The sequence below is a fragment of the Podarcis muralis genome, chromosome 12 (assembly GCF_964188315.1).
Source record: "Podarcis muralis chromosome 12, rPodMur119.hap1.1, whole genome shotgun sequence".
Lineage (NCBI taxonomy): Eukaryota > Metazoa > Chordata > Lepidosauria > Squamata > Lacertidae > Podarcis > Podarcis muralis.
This window is the reverse complement of record NC_135666.1, coordinates 23,734,757-23,754,677: the sequence shown is the minus strand read 5'-3', so window position 1 is coordinate 23,754,677 and position 19,921 is coordinate 23,734,757. Positions and strand designations below refer to the sequence as shown.

The window sequence follows — 19,921 nt, the reverse complement described above, 5'->3', positions numbered from 1 at the left end:
CTTTGTATGCTGAAGTGACATTTTGATGCTGGGGTTTTCTGGGCAGGGGAATGGAGATACTTTTGAAGTCCTCTTGGTCTCCCTTTTGTCTGTGAAACTGCACATATAGATTTGTTGTGTCAATTTCTTTCATTGATTGATGAACTAGCTGGCTTTATAGGTATGGCTATTTACATTTGGGTCACCGTTTATTCTTTATTATAATTAATGGTAGTATCATAGCTGATTTGCTCTCATCTCATAGCTGTTGTTTTGGGGGTTGTTTTTTTAATGGATGCTTGTTCTTAAGAGTTTTAGGTGAAATTTATGGTCCAATATGTATAATTCAGCTGTTTACATTTTATTATATGCAGATGATGCTGTTTTAACCTTGCAAACCCACTTGGGACTTAGATGACTTGCAAATTATTGCAGATTGTTATTGAAACAAATATTAACTATGAGAAGTCAAAAGTTAATGGTCTTTCCAAAAGGGAAGGCCAAGTAAACTTCGGCCATGGGTATGGATAAGTATCTTGGGATCTTGTTTCATGAATCTACCAGTTAGGAAGTGCAGGACAAATTAGCAAAGGTCAAAGCAAAGCATACAATAATAACATTAATTGGATTTTTCTACACAAAAGGAAGTAAATTTGTTCCAGCAACCATATGCATGTAGGCCGCAAAAAGTTGTGACCCAGATTTTGTTTGGAGCCTCAATCTTGTTTCCAGGACTCAACTTTTCTTTGGAAGGAATTCAGTCTTCCTTTCTTAGAACTATACCTAAATGTGTTGTTGGTGCTGCTTTTAATTTGGAAGTCAGTTTTAGCTCATTAAGTAGCTTGGCATGGACATACTCAATTCATTATTGGCTTCAAATTTGCTCCTTTACCTCTTCCAACTCTCTGGTCTGTCAGGTGCTGCTTTGTGTCTTTCTGGAAAAGCGAGTTAAGTGGAAAAAACTGCTGTTGGTTTTTCTCCTGTTTTCTGCTCTCACTGGAATTAGTAGTTGAATAGAGAATAAATATATAGGCGGGCAAGAGCTACATCTATTAGCTAGGGGAACATCTACTGTACGTCATTGCTCCTGGCTTCATCTGCTTCTAATAATGGTGTGTCAATACCAATGCCTCAGTACAGAAGAGTATTTTATTGGACCATTTTAATATTAATTCTTCAAAGAGTTTAGATGGCAGAATTGCTAGAGAGCTTTCATTTAAAGATAGAGGCTGTTCATGTAACCACACAAAGACCAAAACAGTCTCATGTGTTCTTTTACTGTAGTTTTTATCAGGAGCTTAGAGAATGTATTGTATATCCTTTTATATGACAGCTTCCTAGTTGATCTTATTACAGAGCAGGTGGCAAAATATCTGAATGGCGTCATATTTCTTGTTCTTAGACTGTCAGGTTTTAAACAGTTTGCTTCAGTGAGGCTGCAATTTTGTATTTTGTCTTTTTGACCTGTTGATCATAATAAACATCTGAATATCTAATTTAGGTGTCATGCTCTATATATGGTTTTGCTATATGTTTTTGCTATTGGCGTTTGCTAGAAGTTTGCCTTTTTAAATCATCATATTTATTTATTGCAGTATTGATATTTTACTTTATTAAATTTGTATACCACCCTTCATCCATAGTTCTCGGGGCGGTTCACAGCAATAGGCTGTAATGCTTTCTTGAGGGTGGGGGAAGTCTTATAAAGAAGAGCACATCCTTTGTTAAGTGGTATATTCATTGTTGAATTGTTTCTTCTTAATATCTGCAATACTTGACTTTTCTGTATGCAGGGCAGTGATGGAATCTACTATATTTTGGTCCAAGGTGCCAATAAGGTAACTGGCAGTGTTGGATCTCCAGTAACAGTGGGAGGAACTCCCCCCAGGTTGTGGGTATGGTGGCTGCTGCAATAAGCAAATGACTGATTGGTTGAGCATAGTGTTAAGAATGCGTAAACTCTACTGTTGGTTCAGTGAGAGGGAGTTGAACAGGTCTAAACAGCAACTAATGTGATTGATTTCCACCCCACAGCTCTGGGAAGCTATGGATCTTTATATTCTTTCCATGATTCCTTTCCTCCTCAAACCAACTCTGACTCTAGGAACAAACTATACCTGGGATTCTGCCATGCCCAAAAGCTTTTCCATAGGTCAAATTGGGCACTCTGGCTCCATCTACACTAAAGCATAAGCTCTGTATACAAAGTCATTTGGAATGGTGGACTTGTTGCCCAAGCCTCATATGATAACTATTTCCTTGAATTGTGCCTGGAAACAAATTGGGAGCCAATGAGATCAAACAAAAAGGGAATGTCATGATCTTTGTAAAGTGTACCTGGAAGCAATCTTGCCACACCATTCTGCATCAGTTACACTTTCCAAACCCTTAGAGCACATTTGAGGTATGACAGGAGGGATGGTACCTCTGGTGGGGGACATGTTGTGCTCCTTCTGGAGTAGTTTGGCCACCTTTGGTCCCCACCCTGCACTCAGCTCTCACCTGTGGCTCCTAGAAGCTGCCAGCATGCGACAGTGGCCACACCCCGGGAAATGGATTTGACTGGCTCGCTAAATCAGGTGAGGGTTGCTGATTGGTCTCAACCCTCAGTGGATCAAGGACTTCCCCTGCATGCGATGACTGGATCTGGTTGCGTAAACGGATGAAACTGGTAGTTGGTCCAGTGGTCAAGAAGGTGGTTTATGCACGCGCTATAGAGGGAAGTGAGATGCAGATGGTTCTCATCAACCTGGGAAGGTAACCCATCAAGGAGAAGGAAAACTCTGATCCTAAACCTCCACTGCCTTGCCTCCTTCCGCCAACTCCTGCAGCCAAGCTGGTGCCAAACATATTGTTCTGCTTTCCTTTGGAACATATCAGCAAGGCCAAGAGGTGGGTCTTGTCGTCTGGGCAGCCCAGGACCTCTATATACACAGCCCCAGGCTTGCGCCCGGGGGGTGGGGTGTCACTGATGTAGCACACCATTGGCCAAGCTGGATATTACCAAGGTATATTTGATAGTGCTTTTTAATTGTGACATGTTGAACTGTGTGCATGTTATACAAACATATATCATGGTTAATTCTTATTGCAATTTTAAAGATAAATTTAAAATGTCATGATACCGATAATTAACACTATAATATAGTTTGAAATTTTTATTGAAAGAAACTAAAATCTACTAACTCCAAAATTCCAATTATCAAAAATAAAGGAATGATGTAAAATGAATTTACATTTTTTCTAAAAAACAGAATTTGTCTTTGTCAGCTAGTCATACTGCAAAGGGAGAAGTCGTAGCCAAATTAAATGATGGTCTACAAAAGAGAGAGCTTAAAAATGCCTTCTCTAGCATCGTGTTTAAAAAATACTTTGTTTTATAGCAATCTGAAGACCACAGAAGTTACTAAATATAATCTTTCCCAGGCAACCAAAATGTGTGCTTGGAATTTCCCCTTATGCTTCCAAATGCCTAAAATAATGTATGACTCCTGGAATCGTTAGAAAAGGTATCTCCCCACAGAACCACAAAGTCCATAAGCTGCCAAAAGAAGGCCAAATCAGCATGTGGCAACTCATTGGCATAGTTTCCTTTTCTATTGGTCTTAAATTAGATTTACCAGGCCTGAAACTGCTGAAATGTTTGCTCGGCCAATATGTTTTCTGGTGTCATTTCTTATTCTAAGATAGCTCTCAAAATACTGTGGCTCCATGTAATTAGGCTTGCATAGTTCTGTGGGTTCTGTGCTTTGAAAGGGATCTTACATAGCATTGGAAAGGAAAACTGAGCCACACAGAATAGATTGTATTTGTGTGGTTTCTTGTACTTTATGTTTCCCACCCTTATGCCACCACATACAAGGTTTACTATGCCTGCCAGCTGCGTGCATAGGAGGGAGCGGCATTGTGGTAGGAGGCATACTTCCTCTACTCAAATTCAAATATGCTGTACACTATAAATGGAAACAAGACAGCAGCTTACTGCTACTGCTGTTTTTCAAAAGCTTGACAAAACCCCATAACATGCTTCTCTAAGCCAGTTAAGTATGGTTATTCTGTAATGAGCTAGTAGTTGGTAGGAAATAAACTAGACTTAATAGTTGTAGTCTGATGGCCTTTTGAGAGTTCATGTGACCCTTTCAGGTTGGTGAAAAACCCGGATGTTCTGTCCTATGAGATATAGGCAGCGTGCAGGATTGCTGGACACTGGGAAGATAGCACAGGGTGAGCTTCATGGTAACCTTTGTGACAAACTGATTGAACTGTAGAACAACAGCCTGTCCTGCGACTATGAGACAGGGCTGCCCCTGAGTGTTCTTCTCCTGAGAACAGGTAAGGGCAAGCAGACATTTAAAGCACAGCTGGGACTCGCATCATACTGAAGTTGGAGATGAAAGCTCTGCAGTGGTTATGGCAGCACTGCTGGAAAAGAAGTCTCTTCCTATGCCACAGCCTACAGACTTTTCCTTTGCTGATCTCAGTTGGAAATCGCTCGGTGGGTCAGTTATGTTCTTGGTTCGCACTCAGCTGTCTGTATTTAGGTTAACTTTCCTTCGACTATGTGCTGGACTCTCCAAATGACTTAATGCACATCTAATGTACGCTTTACCCTAATGTACACTACATGTTTAGAGTAAGAGTGAGTCTTATCTCTTCCACCCCAAATTATTCAGTTATTCAAATTTATGTTGGGAATTATGAACATAGAACCAGGAGCCATTCCAATATTAATTTGTAATAAAAATTGAGATATTATGTACTGGTATGTCTGAGTTTTTGGAATATGTGGCTTGGGTTTTCTTACTTGGTTTTGTTTGTTTTCAGTGTGCTTCAGCTGATATGTCTATGCAGGGATGGTATGTAGAGCAGTGGATTAGGGAAAGAATTACAGGAGGAAGAGGAGCTGCCAGAGCCCCCTCTTCGCACAGTTACTTGCCAACATTCCTGTCTTCCACATAGTCCAAGGGAAGTATCTGGGGATAGTGACACTTGAATGCCATGCTCTGCCATTTTGCTAGCACTACAACTAGCTGTAGTTTTTATATTTTATCTTTGGAGCAGAATCGTAATGCACTTGGGTAGGAAAAGCTAGGGAGACCCATAATTCATAAGCCTTGCTTGTTTAGCCTTGAGATGATTCTGATTAAATTGCCCTTCCATAGGAAGAGATTGTAGGAAACACATTTCTGCTGCAACAGCCTGATCAGAAGGCTATGGGTGGAATTCAGTGTCATGCTATTACAAACAGTCCCCACACTGTTCTGGGTGTTCTCCTGACCTCCCCAGAGCCAATTTTGTGTGCATGTGTGTCGGAGAAGGACTTTCACTGACAGAGTGTGTTAGGTGAATCCTGACGTATTACTTTTCACCTTCCTATTGAAATCCTGCCGTGGCTTCAGTTGTTTCCACAACTTTGAGGTTAAAGGTAAAGGGGCCCCTGACAGTTAAGTCCAGTCGCGAACGACTCTCGAGTTACGGCGCTCATCTCGCTTTACAGGCCGAGGGAGCCGGTGTTTGTCCGCTTTTGCAGACAGTTTTTCCAGGTCATGTGGCCAGCATGACTAAGCCGCTTCTGGTGAAACCGGAGCAGCGCACAGAAATGCCGTTTACCTTCCCGCCGGAGCAGTACCTATCAATATACTTGCACTTTTTGGCGTGCTTTCGAACTGCTAGGTTGGCAGGAGCTGGGACTGAGCAACGGGAGCTCACCCCATTGCGGGGATTTGAACCACCAACCTTTTGATAAGCAAGCCCAAGGCTCAGTGGTTTAGAACACAGCGCCACCCGCGTCCCTTAACTTTGAGGTTACATCACTGCAATATAATCTGCACAAGATGAAGTCTAGTCACAGAAAGTATACAGTACTACAAAAAAAGTGTACTGGCAGAAATTGCTTTTGCTAAAACCGAATAACATAGCCAGTCCTCTGTAATATATGTCTAGAAAACCATTATTTATTATTTCTACTACTACTGGCTGTTATGTAACTTGGTTGTTACATTGGATGTAGCAACACAGTTAAGTGTTTTGACTCCTCAAATCACAGTTTGCAACATTTGCCTAGACTGTGGCATTCAGATACAGTATCCTGTTACTGTATTTACCAAATTGTGCTTTGGCGGTTGGGAATGCTCTTCAGGCTTGCACGCCCCATTCCCTGTTCCCCTTTGGACTCATTTACTTCTTTCACTGCCTTTCGCTGTTTAGCAATGACTGTGATTCATTGGGGTATCTGAACCAGCATAACCACAGCTACTGCTAACAAAAGTTTGCTCTCAAGCAATAAAACGATGCTAAATTAAACCAGGATATACGCCTAGTTTCCATAGTTTAGTTTGAGAACCAGTGGTGGTCAGTAGTAACTATATACCAGTTACAACATCCTGATATAAGATGTTGGGTAGAGAAAGCTAGAGAAACTCATAAATTATAGGTCTCCTTTGATTGCTTCTTTAGCCTTGAAATTCTTCTGGTTAAATTGCCACAAAGGGAGGGGAAATATGCATGGGCAGGGAGAAGCGATAATGAGGAGCACACAAAACTAGGATGTGTTCTAATCACTGAAACATGGTTTGATACTCAATCAGAATAATGTCTGAACCAAACCTGCAACCAGGGCTTTTTTTTCAACTGGAACTCACCAGCATCTCTCAGGTGGGCACTACTGCCATTATAAGAGAACGGGGGAGGCATTTATGGTGAGCACCTCTTATTCTAGAAAAATAGCACTGCCTGCAACAATTCTCTGTATTTGAGAGAAAGAAAATCCTATTTTAATTTCTCCTATGAACTTGTACAACTGTATGTTGGATAATTAGCACATAACTTTTTTATCATGGAGTAGCTTCAAGATATGGGAAGTGATTACTGTGTGTCTGTGTCTACACTTTTTAAAATCAAGTGTAGCTAGGTTTGCATGATAGGGTGCTGTAGTGCTTAGAGTGCTGCAGAGCCGGCACGGAGGAGACCAAGTGTAAACCCACATTCAGCTATGAAGCTTATATGGTGACCTTGGAATAGTCACTATATCTCAGCCCTGAACATCTACAACTGTCATATTTAGAGTTACTGTTCTATATATATTTAAGAATAATACTGGAGACTGAAATCTCCTTTCAATTAGGATTGTGGAAATGTGATTCTCTAGTTACTTTGGGGATGGAATTTATCTTCTGATACTTAAGGTTTGTGTAACAGAGTATATGGAAAGCGTTAACATAATTATTCTTTTTGTCGTATATTATTGCAATTGCAAATGTTTGGCACTCTCACATATAGATTGTGTTTACCTGCACTAATTCTTTTCCAGCTTAAAAACTGGCATTCTTTAATTCTAAAGTGTCAGTAGAAGTCTCTAATAGCCTTTTCTCTTTAGTTCCAAAAGAGTGCTCAGCATCTTCAAATACAGTTTCTATATGAATTGCTGAAATTGGTAGAATCTGTTGAGATAGTGGTTTATGCTTCAAGCATAATATGGACAATCATAAATTGTTTTGAGCAGATGAATAGATCTCTCCCACTAGTGTTCTTTAAATTAATGCTGATGGAATTTGAATTCTTGAGCACTGAAGCTGATATTGATATCTAATTCTTAGTTTATCATTTATATGTTGACGGAGCAAAACAAATCTGTTAATATTGACGGATTGCCTTCTGTCTTCCATATATGGGTTGGTTCACATGTAACACCAACAGCTGGAAATTATACCCATATGAGTTCTTCCCATGCTTTGGAGCTATGGGAAGAAGCTGTGTGCCCATCCACTTCCCCTCTCTGTCTATCCTCCATTGTGTATTCCACTTCATTTAGGATTGCAGTCCTAGTTAGCCAGTTTGGATGTAATGGCAAACTATGGTTTGATCAAACAAAGAAGCAGAGTACCTGAGGACAGAGCTCATTCATGTACTGCCAAGATGTGATTTGGCATTACACATGAAGCAGCTCAATGTGTCTACCTCTTGTGCCTGTCCTCTAGTTTACTTTGAGCTTTTTTGAAAGTATTTACTTTTGATCTGTAATTTTGCAGGAAGCCAATCTAAGGCACTTCCCCACCTCTCTAAATTTGAGATGAATAAGCTATGGGGATATATCATGCCAGCCAAATGCATACAGCATTAGGAGTATTTATTTCACTTTTAAATAAACTAAATGATTCATATAGACCATGCCAGGTTGTTTTCCAGTCTTTACAAATGTTATTGCTGAATTTGAAAATAAATGTGAAAATTCATTCATCCATGTTTAAAACAAATTCTTGTGTAATGTTCAGTTTTTAAGATTGGGTAGTTGTAATCTTGGGTTATTGTGTTTATATTATAACATGCATTATTCCCTTGATGTTGATTTGTTTATTGTTTTTATTGTCCTTATCAGGAAAGCAGGTTTACAGTCCATTATATACTTTGTACCTCAGCATTCAGCTAGACATTTGTGCCATTTTTTAGTAGTACTTTAGGTACTATTTTCTCAGCAGAACGAAAGTCAACCTGCCAAATATTATTTTGAATATAGATCTTTTATAGAATTATCATTGCCCACTGCATAACCTACTTTCATAGCTAGTTCTTCTGGTTATATTAAAGTGCATCCAGTTCAGGATTTGGTTCAGATACTGAATTCTATCAATACATGTTTCCACAGTCGGCACAACTCTTCTGCATGTAGTAAAGATATATCATATCTTACTCCTCTGAGCTTGCAGAATGAATACCTTTATTTTTAATTAGTTACTATGACTTTTTAATGTCCAAATGGTAGTTGGTAATGTGTTTTTTGGAGAGAGAAGGGAAAGTAAATCTTTCCCTCAGTTTTAAATAAAATAATGATTTCAAACAGTATAACAGTACAATCCTATACATGTCTACTCAGAATTTCCTCTATATAAAGCTACCCATTTCTATTTCCTCCAATACATCCACTATTACACTGTTTACTGGTGATGGCTATCTGGTAGGGTGACAGAGTGTAGAGTAGCAAGTGAGGATGTTTTCTGCAGCTAATAGTGCTGGCATCCCTCTTGTGGCTCATTGAATTGCTTCCGAGGAAGGAAGAACCATTTGCAATGATATAAAGGGACAGAGTGGTTTGGTTGCTGCTGGAACAGCAGAGACAGGGTTATCTTCTCATCTCTTGCTTGGGGCTGCTGCTTCACCTTCCACTTGGTGCCCCTGACCTCCAGACAAGAAGAGCTGAAGATGGAAGAGCTATCATACTCCCTGTGATGCCTTCTTCACCCACTTCTCACTCACTCTTGCCCAGGTGGGAAAACAAGTAATGACTGACACCCGCCCCCTTCCTTGGCTCTTTTGCACAAGCTTTGCTCTGCTAAGGGAGGGAAAGGAAAAGTGGGAAAACTCAGGATTTATATTTCTCCTAGGTGGCTGCTGCATACCATCTGCAGTAGAAATTGGTTCAAAAGTTAGGGACTTTGTAAAGAGGCACAGGAGTGTTTAAAGCTGCAAAAGAAAATTGTTGGAACACATATAGTTTATACGTGCATATATATATTGTTGGCTTTTTATTTTGGTTGTAATAGCTGCTGAAGTTTTGTGGTCACTCTTATTGGTCGAATGATATTTTGATTATTAAACTTGTACATTTCAACAGCAATTTTTTTTTTAGAAGGATTTCATCCAGAACCTTAAAAAAAGATTGCATTGCTATGTCCATGTTTTTCAGATACTTTATTGAATGATATAATTTATTGCCTTTCCAGCAAAAATTGCTCAAAAAGTATATAAATGCAAAATTTATATAAGGGCAGATTATGCCAAATTGCTCATTTTGCCAGTGACAAGTACCATCCCTCTGGCAAGTGGATTCTCTGCAAATATGAAGGAGAGGGTGTTTTGTTTCGTTTCCCTCTGTAAAATCATAGTGAAAGAAAACAGACACATCCCACTTCCCCACTTCCTACAAGCATTGGGGAAGAAGTAATATCCATGCTGCTGCTTGCATTCTCTGAAGACCTGCAGGAGGTAGAATAAACTATTGACCCTCTCCCAAGTGCTCTGAACAGTTGGAGCTGGGTGGATGGTGGCAACCACAAATGAAAGATGGCTAGCAAGCCAAGCAAAAGATGTGTGGATATCTGTTTTTATGATGTGATATAAAATCATGTTTCTAGGAGAAATGGACAACATTAAATTTTTTATACCTTCTTTATTAACAATACTAATTTGCATTTATTACACTACAATAAAACATTAGTAGTTTCTTATACATCAGAAACACTGAGGGCTGTATCCAACAGAGTTGTCTTGTTGCTGCAAGAACTTTCCCCCCTCTCCTCCCCCAGCCCAGATATCTTCTGGAGTTTCCCCACAACTCTCCAGAGCAATTGTTTGGTTGTGTCTATGTGTGTGTATGCTGGGAACACGGAGGAGAAGGGAGGTCAGGTTCCATTGCAGAAGTCTTTATGTGAATGAGATGACTTCTGTTGGATACAACCCTTTATTAATTTTTAGTAGCAGCTCATATTAACACAATTTAAATGACAAAAAAATCATTTTGCCTAAACCTGATGTTGCATTTTATTTTGCTTTCATGCTTTGTTAGAAATATAAAGAAAAGGATAAACATAAACAAAAACACAAGAAGCAATCAGAATCCTCACCGTCTCTGGTTCCTTCTCTAACAGTAACTACAGAGAAAGTAAGTGAGCTTTTCCTACATCTTCTTTAGAATGACATTTATATTCTTGGTGTATGTTTTATGGAGTGAGGAATTCTGCTGTTGCTAAATTGCTTATCACAGAGAACCCCCTATTGATGACTAGCAGTCCTTCTGATCAAACATCGGTGCTATTAGGTATTTGTAATATAACAAACTTGATTTTTTAAATGTACATGTTTTCTAAAAAAATGGGATATCATTGATTCTATATTACTATTCTGCTAAAGTACTCTGCTGCTTACATAAATAAATAGAATAGAATAGCCTCAATTATTTTAAAATTTTCATATTCTCATTTGTAATCTATACTATAGTTTGCCAGTAAGTATCATGGTTTGGATGTCAGAGGAAATTCTGGTTTAACAAACCCTGGAGTACCATATATATAGTACAGTACATGTATAGTACATCATAGTCTGTTGAAACTTCCACAATTGAATCAGTTAAAATACATGAAACAATATTTCCAAGTAATTTGTTCAGCTAGCTGGTTCAATTATGCAGTATCAGAGAAACAGTAAGTGTTGGGCAGTAAATCCGTCCAAGGGAGGAGGCAGCAGACACTACTGTCTACACAGGCATTAACCGCCTTGTGAACCCACCCTGTCAGTCCCTGCTGACTAGATCTCACAGGCCATGTTGGGCAAGGGACAAGATAACATGTTTTTGGCTTGACCCTTGCAACCTTCCTGCCCACATTCTCAGGCTGCAATAACTCAAACTGATCTCACACAAAAATAACCAGATGGGTGTTCTAGACACCTCTACAGCAAAAAGAAAGGAAGGAGAGTAGGAAGTATGGTCTCAACCCCAAAAGTCATTGGAGTTTTCCAACTAATTTCTGTTAAGAGTAGACCCACTGAAATGAATATTAATTGGTCTACTGTACATATGACTAAAGGGACGCAGGTGGCGCTGTGGGTAAAACCTCAGCGCCTAGGGCTTGCCGATCACATGGTCGGCAGTTCGAATCCCCACGGCGGGGTGAGCTCCCGTCTTCGGTCCCAGCTCCTGCCCACCTAGCAGTTTGAAAGCACCCTTAAAGTGCAAGTAGATAAATAGGTACCACTTTCTAGCGGGAAGCTAAATGGCGTTTCCGTGTGCTGCGTTGGTGCTGGCTCGCCAGAGCAGCTTTGTCACGCTGGCCATGTGACCTGGAAGTGTCTCCGGACAGCGCTGGCCCCCGGCCTCTTAAGTGAGATGGGCGCACAACCCTAGAGTTGGACACGACTGGCCCGTACGGGCAGGGGTACCTTTACCTTTTTACATATGACTAACACTGGATACAACTCACAGATTGGACTCAAATCACTGCATTTCTGGGCTATATTTTTGATGCTTTAGAGTTCCTGTCCTTAGTCTACTTATGTGACTTCGTAACACATCTTCTGCTTTGGCAGACATTTTATCCAGTAGGCTAAGTATCATTTTGGTTATCGTACCCACCCCCTCTTTGCTAGAAGAAGTGTACAGTACTGTTTCCATAACCTAGTGGTCTTTAGGCAAAGATGATATCTAAAATATTTTTTTGCTTCCAGATTTTTTAAAAATAAAATCTTTGCAAGAGAATCAGCAGAAATATTGGCATTTGGGCATTGTTTTGTATGTCAAAATGTGTTCATATCTCTCACCTGAGGATCTTGTTTCTATGCAAGTTATGTGACCTACGTATAAAAGGAACATTAAGAGATTTTTTTCCTTTGGTGCTTTAGGTCATATGGAGCTCCTATCATGTGAAGGTTTCTTATGTAGGTGGTAGGCTTAAATTTATGTTTCTGTTCGCAAAATGTGTTTCTAGATTTCATGGCTGTGGAGTTAGCTTTCGGTTTCCAACACCATGTTGTTTGAACAAATCTGTAATATAAGCAGAAGTATAACTGGAAATTATACCCATATGAGTGTTTCCTAATGATACCCAAGGGGAAGATTCAGATACTTCTCTCTCAAGTGGTGTAGAGAAAATAGATTAAAACATTGGGTACAATTTCCCCCACTTTTTCATAAGTGTTCATCAAACTAGTTTGTAATGATAGTCTATAATGCAGTCACCTGACTATCTTAATCACCAGTATTTTCTCTTTTCATGGCCTTGTCCTTTTAGAAAGAAAGACCTAGCATTCCTCATGTCAAAGCAGCAAGTTCCAACACTGACCTTCCTTTTGTAACTGAAAATTCCTAAGTTTTAGAATCTCTTGCTGGATGACAGTTCTATAATTTATGTAGATGGGATTCCAGTATTCAAATGTGAATGCACTTACACAGTTGCATGTTCTTTGCATTTCTCCATACCAATTGGTTAAAAAATGTTTCTGGAGAGATAATAGCCAATTCAAAGACTCTCAAACACTCCACTGTTTTACAAGTACCTTGGTAATGGTTTAATAAAATGGCACTATTTTCTTTAGTTCTACATACAGCTGATGGTTTCTCTTTTAATATACTATAGTATATTAGCAGCAGCAGCAGCAAAAAAAATAATTTAAAAAATCAGAAGTAGTGTTTGGTATTTGACACCATAGAGAGAGAAAAATAGAATCAAGCAAAGATATTTGGGCTTATGGGGTATCTCATCACTGTGGCAGTTATTAGTATAGTATGAAGGGCAAACTACTGGATCACATTCCATAATGCAAGAATTAAAATATACTGAACTATAACCACTACGAACATGTTTGGTAGAGACTTTTAACCAGGGATACAAGTTCTCTTCTGGAATTGCATCTTGAAGCTGGGCAAGTTACGTGTTGTCTGCTTTCATTGGATGAATCTTGTTCCTTTATTTTAAAAAACTGTTTAGGATGGGAGTAATTGGGATTGGGACCATGGCACACGGGGAGAGGAGTTAATGCTTCCCCCATCATGGTCCTGACAAAAATTATGTCTCTGAAGCTGATGCTTGTCCCAATGGGGAGACTGTTCTTGACACCAGTGACAGCCTTAGGTGGAGGAGTTGTTGGGCAAGAAGGTCAACCACTCTTTTCGGCATGCTGAGGTCCCCATCTTTATCCCACCCTCCACCCCAGCCAGCTGTTGCATCAAATAAAATAACTATACATGTTAATTGCAATATTTGCTTGTTGGCTTTTTCTCCTGAAAAAGGTGGAATATGGATGAGAAAATGCAATACAGTCATACCTTAGGTTACAGATGCTTCAGGTTGTGTTTTTTCGGGTTACGGACAGCCGAAACCCGTAAGTACTGGAATGGGTTACTTCTGGGTTTCAATGGTCGCACATGCACAGAAGCGCTAAATTGTGCTTTGTGCATGTGCAGAAGTGCCGAATTGCAACCTGCGCATGCGCAGACGTGCTGCTGTGGGTTGTGAAAGCTGTCAGTTGCGAACGTGCATCCCACATGGATCACGTTCGCAACCCGAGTGTCCACTGTACCTCATTTGGGAATAGTGAAGATGCTGGTGTAGAATACTCCAAATAAGAGCCTGTGGTCTTCCTTTGTGGTCTTCTTTCTCAAGGCAGAGCAGGTTGCCCTAAGAAGCCATTTAATTTCTCAAGGCATATGAGGGGAAATAATACCTAATGAAATGGCCAGATTCTTAAAACGTCCTAGAAAAGTGTCTGAGAAAGATGAATTGTAATTAGAAAGGCACTTTCTAGGTTTCAGCTAGGTTTCAGTCAGTAAGCGCCCGCCCCCCCCATCCCGCCCCCTGTTCTGGAATGCTAAGCTTTAATTTGTCACTTCTGAGGCTTCATGGAATTTTGCCACAATTTATTAGCTTTTTAAACCTATTATAAAATAGAAGTTGGTTTATAATTAGTCACAACTGAAGCTGCTTACCTCACAAGACACCTAGAATAAACAATGGCTTGCCTGTTTGACGTCAGATGGTCCACAACTTTTTTTTTAAGAAAGATAGACACTCAGAATAAAAACAAAATGCAATACAAAACTAGAGTTAGACAGGCAATAAAAATAATGTCAGCAATTAAATGCAGCAGATTAAAATAGTCTTTAAAAGGTCTGGGAGAACATGGAGACTTTTTCCTGGCTCCAAAGGATAGCAAAATAGGCACAGGTGAGCCTGTCTGAGGAGACGTGGCATCCTTCCTGTAAAAGGCCTCTGGTTTCCCATTAGCCTCACCACATATGTCAAGGGCATCTCAAAGCATCATTTGCTGACGTACACATGGGAGGTTTCATGTAGGAACATGCATTTGTTCAGCTACCCTGATTCTAAGCAATGTATGATGTGCAACGTCTTCAAATACTTGTTGGCATCCGTCTGTCTTGAGAGACAATAGAGTGCCTCTCCAGGAGCAAAGTCAAACTGCTGGAGAAGCACAGCACCTGCTGTGTTGGTAACTCATAACTGCTGCCTCCTGTGTTATGTTTGCTGCGTTAGCATCACAGAAGTGACCTCCCTGAGGCGCAAGCCTGAGCAGTATGTATTGAGGTCTTGAGCTGCCCAAACGGCAATACCCCCCTCTCAGCCTCGCTGATGTATTGCTCTGCTTTCCTTTGGACTACGTTTGGCACCAGCTTGGCTGTAGGAATTTCTGGAATGAAGCGTACAAGGTGCCATTGAACCGTCTTAGGGATTCTACTTCGGATTGGTGTAGGGTTTACTCCTGAGCCTTTTCTTCTGCCAGAGATGTTCTGCAAGGAATTGGATGCCTAGGATCAGAATTTTCCTTCTTTTTGATGGGCTACCCTCCCAGAGAAGTCCCATCTGCCCCTCACTTTCCTCTACAGCTCATGCAGAAACTGCTTTCTTGACTGTTGGAACTACTATTGGTCTCATCCGCTCAGTCTGCCAGAGCCTGTCTTTGCATGCAGGGGAAGTCCGTAACTCAGCAAGGGTTTGAAACCCATAAGCTACCCTCACCTGGTTTAACCAACCAGTCAAAGCTGTTCCTGGGGTGCAGCCACTATCCCATGCTGACAGCTTCTAGGAGTACTGAATATGTTTGTAGAAAAATGTGTGTTAAGTGTAAACAGCACCTGAGAAAACTGGCCAGAGCTAATCTTTTAGGTGAAAGTTTATATTGCATTTCCAAAGTACATAACAAAATGTCACCCTTTTGAATTACACTGATTGCGCTTTGTTGGTCTTTATCACTTCTAAATTTGCTCTTGGATTCAGCTGGGTTTCATTTGGTTGAAGGAAAACATTCCCTTTATTTTATGGGGCGAATGCTGATACATATAGAATCAAAATGGCACCCCACCCTCCCACTCGAGAGGCAGCAGAAGACACAGGGGAACTCAGCTTTGCAGAAGTACAGCATTAGAAATAAAAATAAAAGGGGACCAAGATCAGGAAATGGATTGTGTATACATGTGCACAACGATTTTCTGTCCTGACAGTTGCAGGAGGTGGGGAAGGAGAAGTACGGGCAGTAGTTCCACTGCCATCCGTACTCATTTGGGAGGCCAGACTTGCAGTAACAGCTGCCACTGGAACTGTGCAAGCTATGAATGTCCTTCATTCTTCCTGTAACACATTTGCCTGTCTCAGATTTGAAAGCAGATAGAGGAATGATGGAAATCCCTAAGGTGGGGCTTCTGGCATCTCCCTTAGAAATGAGACTGGCTCTAGGTTGAGAAGGAGGGTGTGTTAGCACAGCAGGCTATTAAAAGAAATAGGAGGCCCAGGTAGAGCACAAGATCATGGGTGGAGGCCTGATGATACCCTGTGGGAATTCCTCTGGGTGTTGCACCCATGGAACCAGAGAAACTCATATTTAATGTAAAATGCAGTAACTTTGATGAAGTTTAATCATCAGGTGTTAAGTTTAACATGGCTTCTACATGGTTTAATTTTATTAATCTCCCATAGGGAAATGAGGACCTCAAATAAGTTCCAACATGGTACAAGTTTCTGAATAAAGCTTTCTTTCATTTGTTACTCATGAACATGCAACACATTTGACCCTGTGGAAATGCTAGAAAAAATATTTTTTTCTCTATTATGTCTTTATTATATTGTATATGGCCACTTGCTACCTGATTCACTAGGACCGCACAATATTTTTCTCAGGGGTATATTTTTAAAAACTTCATTAAAGATTCATGTTTGGTGTTTTTCCAGATTGTGTGAAGTAAATTAGAAGTATTTTAATTTAATCAATATGTCAAATATGTTTATATTATTTGTGGAATGCTCTCCTCAGGGAGGTTCACCTGGTGCCATCATTACATGTCTTTAGGCGCTAGGCAAAAACGTTTCTCTGCAACCAGGTGTTTGGCTGATTAACATTCTATGGCTTTTTAAATGTGTTTGTGGGAGGGGGGTTATTGGTTTGTTTTTGTTTTATTATGTATTTTGCATTCTCATTTTGTATTTTAATGTTGTGAACTGCACTAGGATCTTCAGATGGAGGGTGGTATACAAATTTAAACAACAACAACTTTAAGTGGACAAAGTGCTTGTTGACACTTAAGGAAGTGAAACCATACTGCACTTGTTTCACTGGCTTACGTCTGCCATTTTGAAAAAATTGTTTGAAGCATTTCCAAAAATGGCTTTTACAAAAAACAAACCCCATAGTAATTCTGTTGCAGAATTAGGAGTGCAATCTAGCCAGATTTAAGCACTTTGAACTTCAATTAGAGAGCATTAAGGAGATGTTCAAATCTTTTCCATTAAAATGAATGAAACCTAAGTTTTTAATGGTTGGCTGAATTGTGTTCTGTTTTGGTTTTAAAAAAACAAACCTTTGGCAAGAATTCAAAGGGCTGTGAATGGTGTTTCATGCAAACACACATTTTATTTTCTTTTAAAAAGGCCTGCTTTGCACTGCAGCACCTGCTGTCCCTTAAAAACATTGTACTTGAGGGTTGGGGAAGCCTTCTTGAGCAGTAGTTGATATGGTTCAAGGGTGTGCACCTAGAAGGGAAAATATGCAATCCATTTGTGCATATATGGAAGTATTATAGGCATGTGGGTTAAACTACAGAGCCTAGGACTTGCTGATCAGAAGGTCGGTGGTTCGAATCCCCGCGACGGGGTGAGCTCCTGTTGCTCGGTCCCTGCTCCTGCCAACCTAGCAGTTAGAAAGCACGTCAACGTACAAGTAGATAAATAGGTACCGCTCTGGCGGGAAGGTAAACGGCGTTTCCGTGCGCTACTTTGGTTCGCCAGAAGCGGCTTAGTCATGCTGGGGCCACATGACCCGGAAGCTGTACGCCGGTTCTCTCAGCCAATAAAGCGAGATGAGCGCCGCAACCCCAGAGTCGGCCACGACTGGACCTAATGGTCAGGGGTCCCTTTAACTTTACCTATAGAGCTCTATAGATCCTGGCCCATAACTACTAAATTTTTACCAGTAGAAAATCAGCTTTAAGATTTAGTTACTAATTTTTAAATTGCAAGCAGCACTGCAGAAAAAATCCATACATGTGTTAATGAATAAGTATAAATATTGTTGTAAGTGTATTGTATTTCATCATATTGTATTTTCTTTTATACGTTGTACAGAAAATTAAAAACTACCTTTCAGATAATTACAATAGTCTGAACAACCTAAAGGAAAAGAGCTACCTTACAAAAGCTTATATCTGCAAATCTAAGGCAATAAAGATTAATTTACAGAATAACCTGTTGTTACATGTTGCAAAAGCATGCATTTCAGCAGGAACTAGTGTTTGGAAAAATAGCTGACATTTTCTGTATTTAATAAATAGAAGTATCATGATTAAGTGTAAGGGGATGCCAGTATGTGCACTTCTACTAATTGCTGCAATCTGATGCTAGCAAAACTGACAGCTGATATCTTGCTGATATATTAGTAAGTGTATTTTGTTCTTTATAGTTCCCTGTCAGTTTAAATTTTTTTTAAACCCACCTTTAAAGTGCTCAGTTATTTTAAGTGGCAACTTTATAACATAGTTAGCTTTAACTTTGTCTATGCTGTTTTAGAATGTTGGGACACATCTATGTTTCTGAATTGAAACAACGTTGTGTGTCTTTTGGAGTACAGTTAATTTATTGTGGTCTAACTGTCTCTCTCAACTTCCTCTTTCCCACTTCAATACTGTTAGACTTACACAAGCACTACCAACAACTCTATGACAGGCTCATTGAAGAGGCTGGAAGATACCGCAGCTCGCTTTACAAATGCAAATTTCCAGGAAGTGTCTGCACATGCTTCAAGTGGTAAAGATGTTTCAGAGGCCAGAGGTTCAGAGAGCAAAGGGAAGAAGTCCGCAGGTCATAATTCAGGTCAGAGGGGAAGAAAGCCTGGTGGTGGAAGGACTCCTGGAGCTCCGGTGTCAGCAGCTTGTACTTTTCAACAAGGTATTATTCAAGAATACTATATAACTTCCATGACTGCCAAGTATTAAATAGGTTAAAAACTTTGCAAATTTAGAAGTACTTTTCTGTGTATTATATTTGATCAATGCAATAACTGAATTGTATGCTAATTTAGTTGAGAGAAAATGTTTTGGGACAGCTAGCAGAAGTAATGCATCTTTTCTTGAAATAGATAAGTACTATTATTGTGATTAGAATATTCCTTTCCAGGAATATTTTTATAGCTATGAAATATAACCATCTGAGGGGATGAACCCTGTTTTTCCAGCTGAGACACAGGCAAATGATTCTGTATTCATACAGTCTTTCAGGTTGTTGATTACATTTAATCAATCACTACATTTCTTTAGTCTGTATGCAGTAACACTTTTTTTTTGAAGCAAACTGCTCATGCTACTTAATAAATAATGGACGGTCTATAATCAATGCTTGTTTAAATGGTGATATTTTAATATTTGACACCGTATTTAGCTCACTTCATTCTAGTTATCCTTTCCATATGTTATGATCCACTCTTTTTACACACAGATACCCTGCTGTAGTTATGGATTTCTTCTGCCACGACAGAAGAATCAGGCAACTATGATTAATACTAACCTCTGAACCGTGTTTTTCAAAACCACGATTTCAAATAATTGCTTGAAACATAGCTGTAACATACAACTAACTATGGTTGTACTATAATGGAGGAGGGAATCTTTTGTGTAGGTGAGAATAAGCAATCCAGACTTGATTTGATTTTCCAACTCATGGCGTGGAGGATCATCTGAACTAAGCCAAAGTCACCCTGGGTCTCTGCTGATGAACCTAAGAGTTCCAGGCCTATCACTCCCCATTCTCTCCTATGAGCAAACAGCTTTTGCAAACTTCCTGTGGTATTTCTTTCTGTTCCTCTTACTTTCACAAAATCGCCCTCTCTTTGATCTTTGGGAGATGGGGGGGGTAGCTCAGTCAGTAGAGCATGAGACTCAACCCCAGGCTTGTGGGTTCGA

The 19,921-nt window shown here is 39.9% G+C and overlaps 1 protein-coding gene across 7 annotated transcripts in view; it reads left to right on the top strand.

The window, feature by feature from the left end:
* The window catches only part of MLLT10 (MLLT10 histone lysine methyltransferase DOT1L cofactor), a 117,495-nt gene that overhangs the window by 54,064 nt on the left and 43,510 nt on the right, over positions 1-19,921 (top strand). For 5 of the 7 annotated variants that reach the window (XM_028749764.2, XM_028749765.2, XM_028749766.2 and 2 more), the window contains 2 exons: positions 10,538-10,633; positions 18,656-18,911. In XM_028749764.2, coding sequence (XP_028605597.1) covers positions 10,538-10,633; positions 18,656-18,911 — 352 coding nt within the window. The remainder of the gene's footprint in view (positions 1-10,537; positions 10,634-18,655; positions 18,912-19,921) is intronic. The other 2 variants (XM_077936852.1, XM_028749768.2) reach the window with 1 other exon arrangement.